Source organism: Sphaerodactylus townsendi, linkage group LG06, assembly GCF_021028975.2.
Source record: "Sphaerodactylus townsendi isolate TG3544 linkage group LG06, MPM_Stown_v2.3, whole genome shotgun sequence".
NCBI lineage: Eukaryota > Metazoa > Chordata > Lepidosauria > Squamata > Sphaerodactylidae > Sphaerodactylus > Sphaerodactylus townsendi.
In genome coordinates, this window is record NC_059430.1 from 33,374,952 (window position 1) to 33,396,387 (window position 21,436).

Genomic DNA, 21,436 nt, shown 5'->3' on the forward strand with positions numbered 1-21,436 from the left:
TAAAAAACGACGTCTTTCCGCTAGTGCAGTGCGAACCACATCGGTGTGAGGCCGCCGCTTTTGGCCTTTCCAGTATCTGCGAGGGACTTACCTTGCCTTCCTCTGCAGCTCCGGGCGGCTGGAAAGACATGCCCACGTTGCCCTGTGACCCCTGAGGGTTGGAGGGCAGCATGGGTGTGTCTTTCCAGATGACCAGAGCAGCAGAGGAAGGCAAGGCAAGTCCCTCGCAGACACCCTGGGCGACTCAGTGCGGAGGTGTCCCTACAGGCAGCGTCGGTGGCGGGACTGCCCGCATGGAACCATGCGAACGGTCCCAATGCTCCACCAGCTTCATTTATGCCAGTGGGAAGCCTCTGCCTCTGGTTGGGCGGAAACAGCCTGTGTAAAAGGGTTTACACCATTTTCACACCACTTTCACACCGCTGTTTTTAGTCCATGCGGAATCCACCTGAGCTATGTGCAGCTGTACAAAAGTTGCAGGAAAAAAAGACTTCGCACCCTTCGCCGTGTAGCAGTTCTAATCTGAACTTGGGTCTGTCATGGTTGTGATTTTCTAAGACAGCACATACTGGATCTTCACTATCTTATCTGTTTTGATCATAAGAGGTCTTACTTCCCAGCAGATAAATGTTGAGCCTTCCAAAGTGTGCGACTGCAGACAAATGTGTGTTATCTCACAAATCTGAGAATCCTGAGGCTTCAAAGGACATTCTGGCTTGGGACTCACACCTCCTGGGTTTTTTAAACCCAGCCCTGTCCCAGTGTTTCTAATTATTCTCCAAATTCATCATAGGTGATGTTCAGCCATGAAAGGATATTAAGAACAGAAGCAAGTTCCAGCAAGAATAGCAAATTTTCTTTGTCCACATCATGTTGTATTTCAGCGCCTAATGTGGAATCAATTGTTTACTTAAATAAGCATAAATAACACAAAGGCTAGGACTTATGAAGAATGCCAAAAGAAAAAAAAAGAATTCATCAGGACACAAAGAACATTTCCCTCCCCAAACAGTCTAGCAGGAACTAGTCACAGCTAGGACTATAGGCGCTGTGATTTCCTTACTCCAGAAACAGAACTGTTCTTTTCTTTTTGACAATTTAAATAATAAATTTTGACTATGCTGCTTGCAGCATCATAAAAAAATTAACTTACAAAATAACCCATTCTTCATATGTAATTATGACAAATAAAAATCTTAAATAAAACAGCTATTTTTCTTTCCCGTTTCTCTCTTTCTGGCTCATTCCAACTTCAGGTAGCTTGGCATTGAGTAATTGAACATTAAAAAATCAAGTTTGTAGACTTCATACAGCTGTGTTTGGTGTTCCGAGCTGATGTTCTGGAAGAACTCTGTGGTCATTTCATCAGTAGTTCTTGTAGACTTTGCATAGGTGGGGAACTTGAGATAGCTGCCTACTCCTGCAAGCTGAAGGACATAGTTGGAATCCTCTTCGAGTGTCTCGTATTTCCCTATGAGGTCATAATGGATGTGGCATGGGTGGCAGAGGGAGAAGACAGTTTGCCAGTGCTCGTTGAATGGCTCTTCTTTTTGCGTGTAAGGGTCTATGAGATAAGCCACAAATTCCTCAAATTTCACATCATCGCCTTTGTGCAGAGCCTCTTGGGTAGCATTTTTCCTTTGGCGTTTCACAATTTTGGTACCATACCTCTTGTGAAAAGAGGTGTTGTACTTCTGGGTGAATTTGTTTCTGTAGGCCGACACCAGCCTTTCAAAAGGCTCACGAACAAACAGGAACTTCATGTAGTTTTTCAAGCGGTGATTGATTTCTGGGATGCTGTACTGGTTGAGTGTCTTCAGGTTGGAAGAGACATGAGCTTCGTTGGCTGGGATCTCCATCGGATCACTATATTTGCCCCTCCCTGTCAAGACCATCATGACTCTTTTCCAGTTGGTGCAGGCTACTTTAGGTACATAGCAATATATCAACTCATGGTCTTCATCCACCACCAGATGCTTAAGGTCATTTGGTGTCAGCACACGTCGCTTCCTGCTCGACAGGCTGTTGGCTCGGCATGTGTCTGTGACTTGATCCCTTCGGATCTGATGAAGGATCGCTGTGCTGGACAGTTCCAACTGCAAAGAAAACACAAATATGGATAACTTAGCATGGCTTGTAAAGTCCAGCTGCTGTCTTATGCAGAAGTTCAACTGCTGCTCCTTATGCTTCTTTATGCTCGCATACTTCTAATCATTGCATCAACATTCCCATCATTTGTCTGGGTATAAAAATAGTTAAGAGATCACACATCGTTTGAGCTTGAGCATGTTAGGCTGAAAGTGAAATAGAGTTGAAGACCACTTACTTAAACAGGGGCCCTTGATTGCCAAACAAAATACTCTTTATCAGCAGAAAAACACTGATTCCTACTGCAATATTCTTTTTGCTGTAGGCCACAGGTGTCAAACTCGTGGCCCTCCAGATGTTATGGACTACAGTTCTCATCATCCCCTGCCAGCATGATGCTATGATGGGAACTGTGATGGGAACTGTAGTCCATAACATCTGGAGGGCCGCGAGTTTGACACCTATGCTGTAGGCAGTACTTCAAAAATAACAAGGCTGATTTTACATTAGGGAAACAATGGGAAAATTCCTTATTTTGGTAGATTTTAAGACAAAGCCTGATAACTGCAGCTTCCTGATTGCAAAGGAACAGCTGTGCTAGCCTTTGTACCAAAATAACCCAAAACTCCAATGGCACCTTAAAGGGTATCAGCGGTTTGTCCTAACCAGGGAGAAAAGTGGGATATAAACAAACAAACAAATAAACAAATAATAAACAAACAAATAAATAATAAATGCAAATACATTTAATTCCACATGAGCTTTTCATGAGTTGTGATTCTCTAAACCCCATACAATTGGCCATGCTGACAGGGGCTGATGGGATTTGTAGTCCATGAACATCTGGAGAGCTGCAGGTTGCAGACCCCTGCTCTAGGGGATCAAGGTCTTTTGGGAATTACAACTGATCTCCAGACTCCAGCTAGCAATTTCCCTGGAGAAAATGGCTGCTTTGGGGGGTGCACTCTATGGCGTTATACCTTGCTGAGGGCCCTCCGCTACCCAAACTCAAGGTTCAACCTCCAAATCTCCAGGAATTTCCCAACTCAGAGTCAGGAACCCTATTCATGATCTCGTAATCAGAGCTATAGGCTGTCTCTGAACATAGACATCCCTTTTCCAGCTTTCATTATCAGGGATAATCTAATATGCATAGGCAGGTTGGCAGAAACGATTGCCCTGTATTGCTGGGTTTGAACAATTCCGATGAAGGCCAAGTATTTCACTGGCTTGACTTTCTCTAAAACATTTAAGAACTGTATAATAATACAGTCCAATGGTAAATTTATTTTCAGCACACTCTGTCTGAAATGTCTTAACTCCCTGAGTTTTATATAGAGACAAGGAACTCTTCCGGCTCCTACAGTCAAACACATTTCTCGAGGAAGCGCAGAACTCCAACTGACCTTTGCTGCCAAGACACAGCAGGAGGCCACGGATTTCAAAATACCGACAAAAATGAGGCTATGTGCTCTTGCTGCTGATGTCTGTCTCAATCTAGGATTAATCGGCTGGAATGATGCTCACTGGCCATAGCAAGCCAAATAAAACCTGTGGCTAAGCTGTTCCCAGAGGAAGGGAGCCACTCAAAAGTCATTCCTTGCAGGGACTTCAGCGATCATCCCTGATCTCTAGGCCAGCCAAACCCACATGAGACTAGGGCTTGCTCCCATTTAACTTGTGGCATTTGTCTCATCACCAGCTACAAATTGCCTGATCACTACACAGTATGTCGAATATATAACAGGAAGAATAATACAATGTCTTATGACCTATGACAGATAGGATGCTTTACACAGGGTATCCCTGTTCACAAACCTTGTGCAAATGACCTGTTCACTCACTGACTCACCAAGAAGGGGGCACAAGGGTGCTGGCTCCAACTTCCACTTCCATGCCATCACTGAGATCTCTGCAATGCCTGGAGGAAGTGCCCATGTGTACAGGCACTTTCTCAGTGTGTTCGCACGATGCAAATGAATCAGACATTGCATGGGGCTAGAATGCTTGTATCTGCTCTCCCTCCCCATACAGTGAGTCTATGCATGGATGGTTGTCTGCACAGGGCTACAAGTTACAGTGACAGTTACACTCTGGTAAAAAGGATGGGTCTTATGCATGGGGACAGACATTGGTCGAATCCCCACTTGAAATTTGCACGCAGATCCAAACCTGTTCGTTGTGAAACCGTGTCCTCTTCATGTTTCTCCCTCCCCACCATAGCGAGCACACAGCAGACACACCCGGTTGCAGAACTCTCAGCAATCCCCACTACCAGGCGAGCTCGCTTTGCTGGTCTCCCCTGATTGGTTGGCATGCCTTGATGGGGTGGGATCTTTTTCCACTGCGGAAACGCACATTGTAGGGGCGTGATCAAAAAAACCAACGTGTAAAAGTTTAATGTTTAACTGTGCAAACAGTTAATCGTTACCTGTATAAACCATTAACAATTCAGTGTTTCACGTTTGACTGTTTAACGTTTGCATCCCCTTCTGCTGGCCAATCGCAAAAGCGGAAATGAAACCAAGGAAAGGCTGTGCGCGCATCGCAACACTGATTGGTTGCCCAAATTCCACGTCACACTCCAGGGCGGGAAACGAGTCAGGGTATCAACCCTCATCCCTCCCCTTGGATCAGCTGTGAACCGTGTTAATGGGGTCTATGCCACTTGCAACCAGGTCCTGCTGGAACACGGATGAACGGGGAGAATGAGAGCCAGAAATGGAATCTGCCATGCAACCAATTGGGAGGTCGTCCCTCAAACCTGGTTAGTTTGTGTTCTGAAACCCGGCTAAGATAGTAGTGGGGATTCGACCATTGTGAGGAGGGGGGGTTAATGGGAAATATAGTTCTATTTTAAGTGTTTCAGTCCTATTTATTATGGATTGAGATAAAGGAATGATTGTGAAGCATGGAAGCTCAGTGGCATAAGGGTTAAATCATTGGTTAAGCCATAATACAATGTTTCTGAAACATACTTAAGCATTGGAACGTCCCCAAAGGAAGGGAAGTCTGTAGCAGTGGAATAGGTCCAAGTTTGGAAGACAAATTTGGATTTGTCTTCATATATTTTAGACATCACAATGAAGCACAGGAGTTGCTGTGGGCTGCAGTACTCGACAATGATTTATTTGCGATTCCACAATATGAAAGAAGGCATTTTCGTGGCTTTACCACAAGACTGTGATTTCAGACAAGAGGTAACATTTGAATTGACTGAGGCTCAAATCATGGGGTAAGCTCTCCTATTGACAATGACAGTTGAATAATGCCACTCCAATGGAAAATATGCCCTGTTATCTCTACAGCATGTTGCAGAGAGAGAAATAACAACATTTCCAGTATCTAAGTCAGTACACAAGTATTCATAAAGCTATTATTCCTGCCTTGAACTTGAGGTAAGTGTACATTCCGGAAAAAGTGGAAGAAGTAAATGAATTTAACGCAGCTATTTTTTAAAGTTGCTGACTGCATGCAGAATACAAATAGATGCTGTACTAAGAAAAGCAGAAGAAACATTCTTTGCTGATAACTGAGCAGAGTTATTGGAATGAAACATTTTTGGCAGTCAATATAAAAAAGGAAAAACTGGCATTTTCTTTTCTTTTTTTCCTATACTAAACACAGAAAGAAATTGGGCAAAGGGAGGGGATAAAACAAGATCAATCTACACAAAAATCAATCGCAAACAAGGACATAAATACACACTGCAAAAGTTTGTACCCTCAGCAGGCAGGGGGCATTCAATTGGGCAGTTTTTATAACCCAATGTGTCAATGCAGGTGTTCCAAAACATGCCTTAAAATAGGCATGGATCTCAAATTCACCAGGCTTTGGTAAACATACCTTTAGGATGCTTTTAATACCTGGAAAGTTGCAAATTAGATGGCAGGTTTAATGTGGTAGCCTGTCTCTGTAGCAGTTAATCTGCATGTATTTAAATACCATTTTTTAATTTTAATTCGGATGCTGGAAAGGTAATTTATACATTTAAAATTTTAAAAATGCACAAATTACCTTTCTAGCTTCTGAAGTGTCTAAGAAGCCACACAAAGCATAAAAGCACAGAATACAAATTTTATAAAGCAAACAAAATCACAAAGAACTCCAATGTAAGTCAGCAACACAGAGGCTTATCTGGGGAATTCAGATTAGCCTGTACACTCCAACACATGCCAGCTGGGTGACCTTGGGCTAGTCACAGTTCTTCAGAGCTCTCTCATTCCCGTCTACCTCACAGGGTGTTTGTTGTGAGGGGGGAAGGGAAAGGAGTTTGTAAGCCCCTTTGAGTCTCCTATAGGATAGAAAGGTGGGATATCAATCAAACTCTTCTTCTTCTTATTATTATTATTAAAAGACCTAGTAGAATTGCTAGGATTTTACCATTTTGCCTAAAAGCTCAGTAAAAATAGGTCTTACTACAGAAGGCAACCCAATGTTCTGGTACCAAAAGAGAGAAGGCATCACCATGGGTCCTCACTGGTTTTGACAAAACTTCCAAGAAGGAAGACACGGGCATCTTGGGTTGCCAGTTCCGGGTTGGGAAATACCTTAAGGTTTTGGAGGTGGTGCATGATGAGGGTGGGATTTGGGGAGGAGCTTCAGTGAGGTATAATGCCATAGACTCCACCTTCCAAAGCAGTCATTTTCTCCAGATCAACTTGTCAAAGTACAATCTGTTTGGCAGCACAGATCTCGTGAATGCAAAAATATGTAAGGACCTTTCAGAGCAAAAGTCTGGCAACAGTTGCTGTTGTAACATTGATGCAGAGGAAAGGTTTAAACTCCCCCCCCCAAAGCCTTGATCCAGATCCTGAAAAGAAAAAAACTGCTTCTCAAGATTAAAAGCTACAACAGGAGATCCATTCACACATCATTCACTTAGTGTGTCATTTGGCCCAAACAGAGACTTGCCCTGCAGGACTGAAAGATGAAATGATGTTTCTGCCCATGAAGTCAAATGACAAGTTTGGAAAAGAGCCTAAGCATCACAAATCAAGCCGTGTGGGTTTTGTAAATAAGGTCATACTCCACTTCATAAAAGATGTGCACCTCTCAATACACTTTTGACTAGCCTTATTGAAGGGCTTCCTTCAACATTCCTCCAGTATGTTGACCTAGAAGAAGCCCCTACTATTGCTTCAAATTTCACCAAACTTTCACCTTCTAGTTCCTTCATGCCAGACTCTTAACTCCATGTTGTTTTCTTCAATTATCATTTTATGGGACTTTTAACTTTGCCAAAGGCAGCAACTATAAGCTGAATTTGCACAGAGGTAAATGGCATGGGAGCATTTCCTTCCTTGCTTTTTTTCCCAGTTCCCTATTGGGGCTATGCCCAAACTGTTTTACCTCCATGAATTTCCCTAGCAGGAGTCTTTTTTACCAGTGGATGAAAGATAGGGGAAGAAAGGGTAAACAGCCCTTCTCTTGACATTGAAAAGGCAGACCCAGCAGCTGTTTTTGGAGAAGAAATTAGCTAAAAATATACCAAGAATGAAACATAGCAGTGACAGACACTGGCGTTCCTGCCTAGGGACATGGGGTACCCCTTGTCCCCGGGCGCATCGATTGAGGTCACGTGGGGGGCGCCAAAACATCCTCCTACACAGGGAGGGATTGAGCAAGCCCTAGCAAGCAGGCACTGAAGCAGCCGACTGCTCCCAGTGCCTGTCGTAGCCCCGCCCACTCTGTACGGTGGCCTGGAGTGTCCAGGGGCGGGGGAGAAGTCCCACTGGGCTCCCAGGAGCAGGACTGGGGAGCTCCGCCTCCCCTCCCTCTAACCCAGCATGCCTTATTCGCCTTAAATGAAGTGTGGCATGACTCAGAAGCCTTCTCCCCGGCAGCCAGGCGCCAGCAGGCACAAAAAAAGGCAAGCTCAGCAGGGAGCCCAGAAGCAGCAGCAGAACTGAAGATGATGCTGACGTTTGCTTGGTAAACCTTCAGATGGGAGGGGTGACTTGTGAGAGATTTACATGCTTAAAAGTTAATTCCCACTTGCACTGGCTTGGAGCTGTTTCTCAGGCTAGCAGCCTACCTCACAGGGTTGGTGTGAGGACACAATTAGGAAAGTGGTGGGGAGAGAGCCATGCCTGTTTTGCTGGGGGTAGGAGGTGATTTGGGAGAGATGATGCTGATGTTTGCTTGGTAAACCTTCAGATGGGGGGTGACTTGTGAGAGATTTACATGCTTAAAAGTTAATTCCCCTTGCACTGGCTTCGAGCTGTTTCTCAGGCTAGCAGCCTACCTCACAGGGTTGGTGTGAGGACACAATTAGGAAAGTGGTGAGGAGAGAGCCATGCCTGTTTTGCTGGGGGTAGGAGGTGATTTGGGAGAGATGATGATGACGTTTGCTTGGTAAACCTTCAGATGGGGGGTGACTTGTGAGAGATTTACATGCTTAAAAGTTAATTCCCCTTGCACTGGCTTGGAGCTGTTTCTCAGGCTAGCAGCCTACCTCACAGGGTTGGTGTGAGGACACAATTAGGAAAGTGGTGGGGAGGGAGCCATGTATGTTTTGCTGGGGGGGTAGGAGGTGATTTGTGAGAGATGATGCTGATTTTTGCTTGGTAAACCTTCAGATGGGGGGTGACTTGTGAGAGATTTACATGCTTAAAAGTTAATTCCCACTTGCACTGGCTTGGAGCTCTTTCTGAGGCTAACAACCTACCTCATAGGGTTGGTGTGAGGACACAATTAGGAAAGAGAGTTGGTGTGGAGAAAGCCATGTATGTTTTGCTGGTGGTGGGAGGTGTTTTGTGAGCTGGTGCAAAAAATCATTGTTTGGTCGTTGTGGGGGAGGGTGGTCGTCCATACCTGGGGTGGGGGGGCACCAAACTCAGATTTTGTCCCCGGGCTCCAGTTTGCCTAGATTCGCCCCTGGTGACAGAACTCAGCAGAAACCCAAAGTTTGCATAACTGCACCAACAGTTTGGTTAGTTGAACTGGAAGTGTGCCTCCTCCTCTTTCTTCTTCAAAGAGAACCCTTCTTGGCATCATCTTCTCATATGAATCAAAAGGATGGCATGCCTGAGTAATCACCCAATTCGCCTCATTTATTAATTAGATTAATAGCAAGTCATATTTTCAAAATTTCTAAATTATCTTGACATTTACAAATGTCTCTTAAGTTTTAGAAAGAACATCCAGCTATATCCTCAACAGTGCTGGAGGACATCACAGACTTTTGATCGCTTATAGTGATGTTTCTCTAATTTGAGTCTGAAGACCCCTTAGGATCTGTAAGTCCTTGGTAAGCCTTTATTTCATCCATCTAGCTAACATGACAGTTTTCTTGGCTGACGTAACAGTTTTCTTGGAATGGGGGCAGGAACTGTTATGTTTCAAGGGAAGGAGACAAAATTGGCTTCCTCTTCTTTTGAAGGGTGAGAGCTCATAGAGAAGCTGTTGTATGAGCTTCCGGGTCACCTCAAAGCAACAGCTGGAAAAAGCACTCATTAGTTGCTGCAAATGACCAAAAGCCCAGCCCCAGGAATTTTGATTGATTGAATGGAACCAAAAAGGTTTAGCCTCAATGCAGTCACCATGTTATTTCTGGGACAAAATTTAATTAGCCCTTTGCTTCCCTGCCTTTTTTGCCTCCTCCACACACACCCCAGTGCTAAAGCTTTCAGCACAGAGATAGAAAAACCTCTGTGCTTCTATAGACAATAAAAGCCAGTTGTGGTTTTTTAATGAATGTCGGAAATTTAAGTTTTGTATGACTCTTGTCTTTCTCATTTCCGTGAACTGCTCTGAAGTGTTTTTTCCCCCTAGGATCTTTTACATCTCTTTTCAGGTGGCCTCTATCTAGTTGCCTTGAGCCACAAGGAAAGGTAGGATACAATCGTTTTAATGAACAAACATATCACTCACAATTTCTTTTAAGGTGTGGTTGATATGGTTTTCACTGGAAATGCAAAAGTATGGTAGCCTCTATGCGAGATATACATGTGGCAGAATGTAAAGGAGGGTTAGGCGGAAACAAACTAAAACACCATGGAGTCAATGGGTTGCTAAGGTTTGAGAAGTGTTGCCTTGTCCGACAATCACCACAAGCCAGATGGTGTCCAAAGGCTTCCCCCCTCTCTTTGTGGTACCTCCTGCCATTTATCTACTTAAGATGCAGGTGATTGGGTAGTCAGAGTTGCTATATGATGAAAATAAGAAAGAAATTGCTACTGAATATGCATTTCTTTCTGATGCATACCCAGAAGTCAGATGGAGAAGTTACTTCTGCATGACAGTCCTCCCAAGTACAGTTAACATCTGGCAGTACTTCTGCTATGGATCCTTCAAGTCGCAAAAGCCCAGATAGCTCCAGCACTGAGCATTCATTGAGTTATTTACAAGTAGGACTGCAACAGTATTTGTCAGAGATTAGAAGCTGGATGCCAGTTCTCCTTTTTTGGACTAACCACATTTAAGGAACATGTTGGCACTGACGTTAGCTGGATTACTCGGTTTACCCAAGGCTATGAAACCAATTCTGGAAGTTAACAAACCAGGATTAAGAGGAAAAGCACATTCTTTAAACCTTGGTGAATGCAAGATGTAGAAATTTGAAGTCTGTTTGAGAAACTAGCATCTCTGCATTGGCCCCACCAATCAGGAAAATTCACATCCAAGCCATGCAAGACTTTCTGGACCATTACAATAGCAGCATCTTGTGCCAAATGAATGATGTGTGTATCAGTTATCATTTATTTGGATGATGATCTGGGAATCCACCCAGAAGTCTAAAAATATGGAGGGAAATATTTGGGAATGGCTTTGCCTAAATATTTTACAATTATTTGACAGCCAATTCCTTTAATCATACCTTTTTCCTACCATCAAGCATCATTCAGTCAAGGGAATATGGCGAGGGCTGAAACATCTGTCAAGATACGACGACAAGAACTGAAATGGATATTTTAAGATTTCTAATCCAAGCTGGATTCTAATCCAGGTTGGATTTATGATGATGTCACCTAGTACTGCAGGCTGACGTCGTCCACTTGACTAAGAAATTTCTGTGGCGAGGAGGGGGACATTCCCCACCAAACTTTGTTGAGTGTTCTAAACCCAGAAGGCAATTTAAATATTCTAAAAAGAAGTGGACATACATTTTCGATAAAATCAGCATCATTTCCCCAGCAAACCTGTCTGCAGATGGAACAGCCGAAATCTAATTTCTGTTTCTTTCCGGCCCTGTTCTGAGAGATTTTGTTTTGCTCTTGTTGATATTTCATTTCACCTTGATGCTGCAAGGGCAAGACGTTTCCCTGCTCATTTGTAACTGCCACTCACAAATGTGCCCAGGGGATAATTGACCTCAGATGCCCTTTACTCCCAGGCTTAATGGCATCAAATTGAGAGCCACATGCCAGCCTTAGCTGCCCCTTGCTTCTTGAACCTTCCACTGATGTACCCAGACAATTCACGCCCCCTCCCACCCCTGCCAAGGTCTCCCGTTAAACATTACTAACCCATTGGAAAAAACTTAATTACGAGCCAGCAAATCTTTGGAGACTAAAATGGCATTGTAATCATACTAATGCACAAGGCTATAAATGAGCCTGCTGCATCATACTGCTCAGTAAATATTTTTTGTAAGCATCAGAGAGCAATCTTCAGAGAAACTTGAAGCATCTGCAAAAACCATGGCTCTTTGCCAGTGCTCAGCACATTTCCAGGACAATCCACAAGCCTCAGTGTGATACCAATGAAGAAAATCAGGCTGATGAGATAAATGCACAGAGGCTTATTTCGTAAAATGACCTTCTCAAAGTCGTGGAAGGTGGCATTTCTGAACTGATCTGCAAGGTCCTAAATCTATCCAGTGCACAAGCAGGAAAGCCCATTCAGGGCTGAGACTTAGCTTAGACCAACTTGCAAGCAAGGCTGTTTTGGGGCGATGGTTACGGAACACAGCCATGGCAAGATGACCTTTTAAAAAACAGAGTAAGCTGTCCAGGGAATGCTTCTTATGCATCCTCAACAGGGACTGAGATGGTAACTCCCCACCTCTCCCCATTATTGGGTTGATCCTCCAGTTGTAAACTTTCCAGATCATGACCAATGGCCATCTCAATATACTGGCAGCATGCACAAGACATCAAATGTGTATCAACAGAAAATGGAGCCCAGGGCAAAAACTGAGTTTTCTGCCCCCCTGACCTGGGCGGCTGCCCTCCCCCATCTTCTTACATTCCCCCTTTTATCCTTCCCGTCTTCATACTGTGTGCATGCCACCCACTCCAGCCAATTAGTGCCCCTTCCCCTTCTTATTCTGCAGGTCTGGCCCATCACCCATGGCCTCTCCGTCAGGCTTGGGGGCCGTCCTCAGTCCTGCTGACTCATCTGGGCTGCCGGGCTCTTGTGGCTCGTGCCTGAGCCACCTGCCGAGGGGCCGCTCACTGCTGAGCTTTTTGCTGCGGCCACAGGCCTGTTGCCCTCCTTGGTCTTGCTTGCTCGCCACCTCCACTCCCGGCTCACCCTCCAACTCAAGGTAGGTTGCTGGGTAGCTGGGGTGGGGCAGCTGGGCGAGTCCGAGGTGGGAGTCACCCCCAGATTCCAACATGGGGGAAGGAAGAGGGGTGTGGGGGAGATTTTCTGCCCCCCATGTGACTAAATGGCCACCACCCTGGGACATTTGACCCCGTATGTCCCCCTGGGCAGTATGCCCCAATAAGACACATCAACAACATTAACCTATAATATAAAAGTCAACTCATATTAGTATCAACCCCCGGAAACCACATTCACGTCGGTATTTTTTGTAGAAAATCAGAGAAAAACCAGGAACATAAATAATTTGGGGAAAACAAGAAAATCTGATTTCCCACCCACAATATAGCATGAAAGTGGATTAATTATACCGAGGATAAAAAACATCTGAAGGATGTAGCTCAGTGGTGGGCTCCATCTTATGGTTTTCATTAGGGAAAGTAAATGACATTCGAAACTCTCTGTCTGTCCTCGAGCATATATTATAATATATATGAACCATCCATATTTCTCTGCTATGGATTGCCTCACTTTTTGAGACAAACAACTACCAAAGACAGGGCCTTTTTTCTTCTCTGATGCCTCATTGTTGTGCAGTTTCCTTACTTTGTCTATCAGTCCAGTCTGACGTTTTTCATAGAATGCAATATTTTTCTACTGCTGCAGCTACTGGCTTTTCCAATGTATTGCTTTAATGTAATTATATAGCTAAGTTTTTAGTGATATTTGGCATCACTGTAAGTCACCTTGCACATTTAGGTCAAAACGTGGGTTGTAAATATTTTAGCACCAGCAACTCCAGTTAAGTAAGACATTATATTTTTAGAGTTTTTCATTATGATTTATGTAATTAAAGCCATTCAGAATTTCCCAGAAGTCTGGAACAAAACTGAAACTGAGTTTTCTTGAATTGCCCAGACACCTTAAGGTGTCTATTGTATTTGTCTATTTGTATCTATTGTTTTAATTGCTGCTGAATTTTAATGAGTTAGATTTTATGTTGTATTGATTTACTGTTCTGGAAACAGTCATGTTGTGAGCCGCCTTGAGCCCTTCGGGGATGAGGCGGCCTATAAATTTAATAAATCAAATCAAATCAAATCAAGGTCCCATATGATGCTTGGAGATTTCATTTTTGCCCCAGGGTTGGTTGTCTGGCCAACCCAGGTAAGTGACCACTTAGGATGGCACAATAAGATGAAGACAACCTGCTCTCAGCTACAGGTCACACTTCTTATGACACACATGCCCAGGTCCAAGCCAATATCCTGCAGTTATTGCTGTGTGGGTTCAGGCGTAAATCTGGCCAGTCACGGAACAGGAGGAGGCAATGAGTGTAGCTTGCCCGGGCTGACAAAATACCTTGAAGCAGATGTGTTCTCAGCTTCATCCCAAGGAAAACTTCTGAAGCCCACAACATAACCACAAAGTGACCATTAACATTTTCTCCAATGCCCAATTGTCTGGCAGTTTGCTTTCAACTACCATGGCCCCTTTTCTCCGCTGCCACCTCAGTCATTATATTATGCATAAGGCTACCAGCATTATTAGGACTGTCAGTCTCCAGGTGAGACCTGGAAATCCCCCAGAATTACAACAGATCTCCAGACTACAGAAATCAGTTCCCCTGGAGAAAAATGGCTGCTTTGGAGGGTGGATTCTATGACATTATACCCCACTGACATCCCTCCTCTCCCCAAACCCTGCCCTCCCCTGATCCATTCCCTAATCTCTAGGTATTTTCTCTACCATGAGTTGGCAACCCTCAGCAAAGTGTTTATGCACAGCCACTGACTTTGCATGTGACTATATATGCACTGTCATCTCAAAAGAGGATAACAGAAGTTAACACAGAGTGTTTTCACTACTTACGTTTGTCACTCCAAGCATCTGAACACAAAGACAATCAGACTCCCATGTACTGCCTCACTGTCCATGACACACAAGGATTCTGCATTAGTGCTCCACAGGGATGAATGTTTCCAAATCATTCAGAGTCCCTCTGGTTTGATTGAATCGAAATGAGAAAGTGCTGGAAAATTCTTCATGTTGTCATGGAAAGAGGGGCAGCAAGAGATGATTAACATACCTGCTGATCCCCTGTTGTTCTGATGCCTCACAAGGTTGGAGACTTCTAAAAGAAGAGTCAAAATGAGATGCTAATCCCTGCTTCTCAGGGAGTTCTTTGGTTTGCTTAATTTGAGATCCATTTTAAAGAGGTGGGGGGGACGACCTGCATCTATGTTTGCTGTAAGGCATGGTGGAACTTCACCTCCTTGAATGGTATAAAAGTCTTTTCTTCCTTCAAGGAGCTCCCACCACCCCCGGAGGGTGCTTATTTTCTTCAGAAAGATTCTTGATGCCCCCCCTCTCTTTCTATTGCCTCATAATTCTATTTTGAGTTGCAGCCAGTCCCTGTCTGCCTTGCATTACAAACCCTTTCAGCAATTTTGAACTCCGGCCAGCTCTTAATTGTTTCACTCTGTCAGTCCTCTAGCAGAATGCCAACTCTGCTTGGGTTGCTTCTGCACACTTGTCAGGCTCCTGTCCTACCTGGTGAAAGACTTCTCTGGGGTGTTAAGAAAGGCAGAAAATGCCAAGGCTTCTCTCCCAGAAAAGCCTCCGCCCCTTCTTCTTCCAGGCAAGGAAGTTCTGAACCACCACGACTGTCTTACTTGAATGCACTGAGGGGCAGACCAGACAAATCTGTCATTTGTACCTGCTGCTGCAAGGACCAGTTTCCCCCCATGCTTTTCAGCACCACAATCTCAGCAATGATGAGTACTTCGTAAGAAACCCCCTCCCTCCCCTTGCCTGCCACCTGTCCCCCTCCCTCCCCTCCCCCTTCCTCTGCTAGGGGGGTGGACCATGTCCAGATGCTGGGGCCCCTCCCCTCCCTTGCAGGCCACCCCTCCCCTCCCTCCCATCACCCTTCCTCCGCTAGGGTGGGTGGACCATGTCCAGATGCTGGGGGCCCTCCCCTCCCTTGCATGCCACCCCTCCCTACCTCCCCTTCCCTTGCATGCCACCCCTCCCTTGCATGTCACCCCTCCCTCTATCCATCCCCTCCTCCCCTCCCCTTGCATGCCACTCCTCCCCTCCCTCCCCTCCCTTTCCTCCACTAGAGTGGGTGGGCCATGTCCAGATGCCAGGCTCCCTCCCCCTCCCTTGCATGCTCCTTTCGTGGCAGCAACTGTGAGCAGCGGAAAAACAGGTATAAGAAAGGAAGAAGCTCAGAAAGTCAGTCAGAAAGGTTTTGAGGACAAGATGTAGCCCATGGGCTACCTCTTGGAAGGAAAAGAATGTTGCACTCTGTAGTGCTAATAGTAGCAGAAGTATTGTTTTTATCAGCTATCTAGTAATCAGTTGCCCATACAGTAGCTTGTTCTTTTAAGGTGGACTCCTTTATGTGGGTGTATTTATATGTGTGGGAATTAGGTGTCCATCAGTTCAACCACACTACATGTTGCATGCTTGGAGAGTGAGTTGTGCGTTCTCTTTTGTATGACCTCTTCAACCTGTGCTACTCAAAAGCTTTTTGTTTCAGAACATTGTCATACAGCTCTGTCAAGATTTAAACTCTTAGGCTGCAGCAACAAGGACCAAAAGCTTAACTTGAACATTGGGACAGCTGAAGTTCTCTTGCAGTTACCAATCCAACAGAGATTGAGGCTGGAGGCAGGACCTATGCTGATTTGTGATTGTGTTGCTTAGCAACGCCAATGCTGGCTTCTTTTTCAGATGGGTAGATAGCCTGTATGATTCTGCTCACCCCCCTTCTCACACTCGGCTTGGGTTGCTTCTGTCCGCCCCCCCCTTCATCCCTCATGGGTGGAGTCACCTTCTGCCATGAAACAGTAGTGCCTGCAACTGCCCTTTCCACACAGGTGGTCAAAAGCTCCTGCGCTGCTTTTCAATCAAGATGACCTGTGAAAGGTACTACTTAAGGGATCCTTTGACTTGCCTGTAATTATACACATCTGGAACATGTTTCCTTCTGCATTTTTAATAACTTGTTTGACATGGTTTTGTTTTTCTCTGAGGAAGGTGCTCATTTGCCCCGTTCATTTAGCAATGCTGATATCATGAAACTGAATTGTTAAATGGAAGCCATGTGTGTGTAATAGGCAGTGTAAAAGCCTTCACATATGAGGAAGCCATATTTCAACTGAAATGAAAGGATATGTGGACAGCCAAGATGTCTTCTTGTTAGAGTCAGTTGTTCATTTTTATTCATAGCATTTTTCAGCTTGAGAACAAAGATAACCGTTTTCATCTCTGCTAAGCACTGAAATACCCATTTCATACACTTGGGTGGGTTTATAATAACATCTGTCATAGTGGAATTTTAAATCTTGAAATCACCGATTTTGAAGTGAAAAAAGGGTATTGGGGATTCCATTGTAGCTGATGGCAGAAGCCTGTGGTGGGAGGGAGACTGCTCCTGAGGAAGGATTTTGGCATCCAGCACATCAAAGCTGAGGACTGGAGCTGTGTCCTCTGAGGGAGAGGGGCCCATCATCTGGTCATGGCCCAGGAATGGCCCACTCACTATAGGGGGAAGGTAGGGAGTGGAAAGGGGGTCCATCATCTGTTCATGGCCCAGCTACCTTGAAGGGAGGAGTTGGGAAGCTGAGGGAGAAGGAATGGGGCCTGTCTGGTCATGGCCCACCCACCTGGGGGGAGGGAGGGGGAGGGGGAACACATTTCCTGCTTCACATAACCTATTCCAGTGGATTTCTTCTCTTCAGGGTTTTAAATGTGTGTTGGCCCATGCTATGTTGAGAATGTGGGCTGGGTGGACCCCTGAAGAATTCTGTACATTCTGAAACCTCTGCGTGGATTGCTTCAGCATGTGCTGAGCCCATAATTCAAACCCACATTTACCACAATATAATTCAACCCACTTTCAGCAACTGGTGATGGGTTAACTTTGGGTAAAAAACTGGCTCACAGCTGCTTCACAGCAATCTAAGACACTGAAAATGATTTTACTGTGTCAGAGTTCAAGGGATTGTTGTATGTTTGATGCTCATCCAGAACTCTGGAAAAAATCTCTGTATAATAGCCAACTAATTTCAGCCTATACAATCTGCAGTTTTGGTTGTATGTTAATTCCTGCTCAATTTTCTTTCCGTGGAAGCCTGGATCTAGAAACACTGGATTTCCATCTTCAAGCAAACAAATAATAAAAAAAGAAAAACTAACATTTATATACAGTAGTACAGCTGAAATGTTAAACCCAAATAACAGGAACTTGTCCCAGTGTGCATATCCTAGATGGAGGATTAAGATAACATAGCTACTGCAGCACTGCTCTGCATTTGATGTGAAACATCTGTGCTTCCTTAGGTTTAAACATGTGTGTTCTGTTGCCTGGTTCTGTGATGAGGAGGTTGTTGTGGAAGGCTGTGTGGAGATAAATGGCAGGCTGGATTGTCCCATTGCTAGAAGCAGAGAACTCCCTGCCATGCTCAGCTGAAAAGTCAGGAAGAGATCCAGGAGTATGCAGGCTTAGGGAAGGGAATAGGGAATGATCTTTTCTTGTTCTGTATTAACTCTTCCTTAGGCTGCTGTTGTATTTAATCACTTGTAATTCATCCCCAAGCTCTGATGTGGAATCTCTTTCTTGTCCTTTGATTTCTCACTGTCTCAGGGAGAAAGAAAAGTAAGGGAAAAGACAGAGAGAAAGAAAAATGGCAGTAGCTATAGGAATTAACGTAATAATACATAAAGTTTTTGAACTTCAAATTTTACCTATTCTGTTCTCTTTGTTCCCAAAGCTACACTCTGCTCTCAACATCTGATCTATACAACTAGGCCTCTTGTTACTCTTATGAGAGAGTGGTGTTCCCCATACCCTATGTTTTAGATGTCATGTGATCATTTATCAGGAATGCCTATATTGGTGGCTAGTTCACATAATATATAGCTATTAGTAACTTTATGGACCCATGCATTCATACCACAAGTCCAATTTTTTATTTTATTTTATTTTTTGCAGACACATTAGAAGCAAGTTTCATGACTACTTGCTGAAACATCAAAAATGATGCTCCCTGGACATTAAGCAGATTTTGATGGGAAAAATACTCTGGAGGTATTCAGTACATTTATAATATTGAGAGAGGACAGCAGCTTCACCACAAAATGGTTGCCCATCACAAAATGTTGGACGGCATTTCACATATAAATCTCCCATTGGAAGCAGCTCATCATGGTTTCAAGGAGAAGCTGAGCGTCTTTACACTGGAGATGATGGAGGACTTTAAAAAGGATGTGATATATTTGTCTTCTTTCTGAGCTACAGGTTCCTCCCATGAATTTCACAAATTACCATTTCTAGCATTTCTCCCTAGTCCCTAATGAGGCAACTAGGAGAAGACTTTCACTGCTTCGTGCAGTACAGTGTTTTTTACTATGGATATTGAACCCCTTCTTCATAATGGGTGTTGTAAGAAGTTTAAGCTTTGAAAGTGATGCGCACATTTTTTTAAAAAAGCAGCAAAAACTAACAGCTCTATTGACTTTCATCTCCTGCAGGGTGCAGGAGCCCAGAGGAAAAAGAAGCCAGTATTGACAGAGTCTCATAGTAGCTCCTAAATCAGACTGGGGCAAGAGGGTCACCCACCAACCGCAAACCTTTGTGCATGATCTCGTGTAGTTCACATAGTAACCCAAAATAGTCCAGAAGAAGGTAGACAGGCACCCATCCACTAACATGTCTCATGGGGCAATCCATTCCCCTTGAGCCCATAGAAAATGACAGGAAAAATATCAGCACTGTCACACCCACAGGTGACATGCTGGAGAGCACTGAATGATTTGACTTGACACACAAAGTGTTGTCCTTCCTCCCCTCACATACTTCATGATTTGTAGCAAACCACAGTTTGCTATTATGCCCTAATCAAAGTAAGATGTGCCCTAACCATAATTTGCCTGCAAAACAGAACTTTCACATAATGCAAGATTTCACATAGGCAAAATTCAGTACGGTTTCTGTGAAAAAAAAATACTGCAGGAAAAGAGACAAGGAAAGGTACAAATTCTATTTGAAGAAGAAGCATGTGCTGTTGAGTTGCAACCAATTCATGACAACCCCATCTGTGGGAGGTTCCAGGCAAGAGGCAAAGCAGAGGCAGTTTGCCGTTGTCTTCCTCTGCATAGCAACCCCAGTCCTTCTTGGGGGTCTCCATCCAAGTATTAACTGTGGCTGACCGTGCTTAGCTCCCAAGCTCTGATGAACCCTGGATAAACTAGGCTATTTGGGTTGCTAGTTTTATTGGACAGGAGCCCAATTAGACACCAGATCAGAGAACAGTACTGCGAGAGGAGTGGGAAGGGACAAACCATCCGAATTAGCATGTACTTTCTGGCCAATGCAAATATCAACTCCCCAGTACAGATCAGAGAATTACCATCCATCCAGCAAAAAAGCCTTACTATGAAATATACTGAAGCAACCTGACTGCAGATTTTGGAGCACCATTTAAGGGCAGCGAAACATCTTGAAGTTCTCTCTGCCAAAAGCATTGCCAGTGCTGTACACTATAGAAGAACAAGACTAGAGAGGTTTGTCGCTCATCAGAGCTCAGTTTCAGATTAAGTTTTTGTTAAAGTTGGAAAAAGTTTCATTGAGTTATCTTACTCTGAGCCAAAATGCAGACAGATTTTCATAGAATTACTTCCCTGTAAACAATTTCTCCAGCCAAACTAATTTATTATAGAAGTTTTGGACTCTTTCCCTTACTCTTTCCATTTTTAACCTTAAGAATTAGGCTTCTAGACCACATCTGAGAGCCACCACCCGTTGCATTCAGTTTGATCACAGCCTTGTTAAAATGCAGTGCCAATACGACACATTAATCTGGCAAGTACAAAAGCAGCATTACCTCCCATTTATTACCCATGCCACGTCTGTTAATGTAGCATTTGGCAACATGTCCAGACTGTTGCACCACAAATTCATCATGAACTAGCAGGCTGCCATTAATTTGAATATTCCGTGTACTTGTAAATAATGTAATTTACATCTCATTTCCATGAAGATGGCAGATACTCAACCAGAGTTGGACGCATTGCACTTGATCAGCAATATACTTCTTCCAAAAGTCACTCAAGAATTGGAAAACTTGAGCCACTCTTTAATAGCACAATATTGTTTATTAAGGGCTGCCAAGATCCATGAATTCCACTGGAATTGCGACTATAGAGATTAATTTTCCTGGAGAAAATGGCAGCTTCAGCCTCACCATCCTTGTGGAGCTCCTTCCGCTCTCCAACTCTGCCCTTCCCAGATTTACTTCCCACTCTCAAATCTCCCTGAATTTCACAAACTGGAGTTGGCACAAACTGGAATTTCACAAACTGGAGTTGGCACAAACTGGAGTTTCACAAATCTTAACTGAACTGCTGAAAAATGTAGCCAAGTTGGGCTCAAAATTTTATGCTGTTGGGTTTCTAGCAGGGCAACCCTACAAGCATTTTCAAGGGAGTAAATCCCCATTTAATAGATTTTAGCAGGATTCTGAATAGGTGGTGGAAGATGCTGAGACGGTGCATCTTATGATGATCTTTCAGGATTTTCAACACAAGAGACATTCAGAGGTTGGTTTGCCATTGCCTGACTCTGGCAGTGATCCTAGATTTCCTTGGTTGTTCCCCATACAAATACTAGCCAGGACCAAGCCTTCTTAGCAGCTGCAATCTAATGAGATTGGGGTAGCTTGGTCCATCCAGGTAAGTGCATTCAAACCTGATTAGAACTGTGGTCTAAATTTACCTTTGATTCACAAGAGCCTGAAACCTACATTTAAAAAGAAAACGTTCTCATGATTCTGAACCAATTATGCAC

The 21,436-nt window shown here is 44.1% G+C and overlaps 1 protein-coding gene across 3 annotated transcripts in view; it reads right to left on the minus strand.

The window, feature by feature from the left end:
* Positions 1 to 891: 891 nt before the first annotated feature.
* The window catches only part of CHST11 (carbohydrate sulfotransferase 11), a 239,441-nt gene continuing 218,896 nt past the window's right edge, over positions 892 to 21,436 (minus strand). For all 3 annotated transcript variants that reach the window (XM_048502019.1, XM_048502017.1, XM_048502018.1), the window contains one exon: positions 892 to 2,096. In XM_048502019.1, coding sequence (XP_048357976.1) covers positions 1,242 to 2,096 — 855 coding nt within the window. In that variant the 3' untranslated portion in view covers positions 892 to 1,241. The remainder of the gene's footprint in view (positions 2,097 to 21,436) is intronic.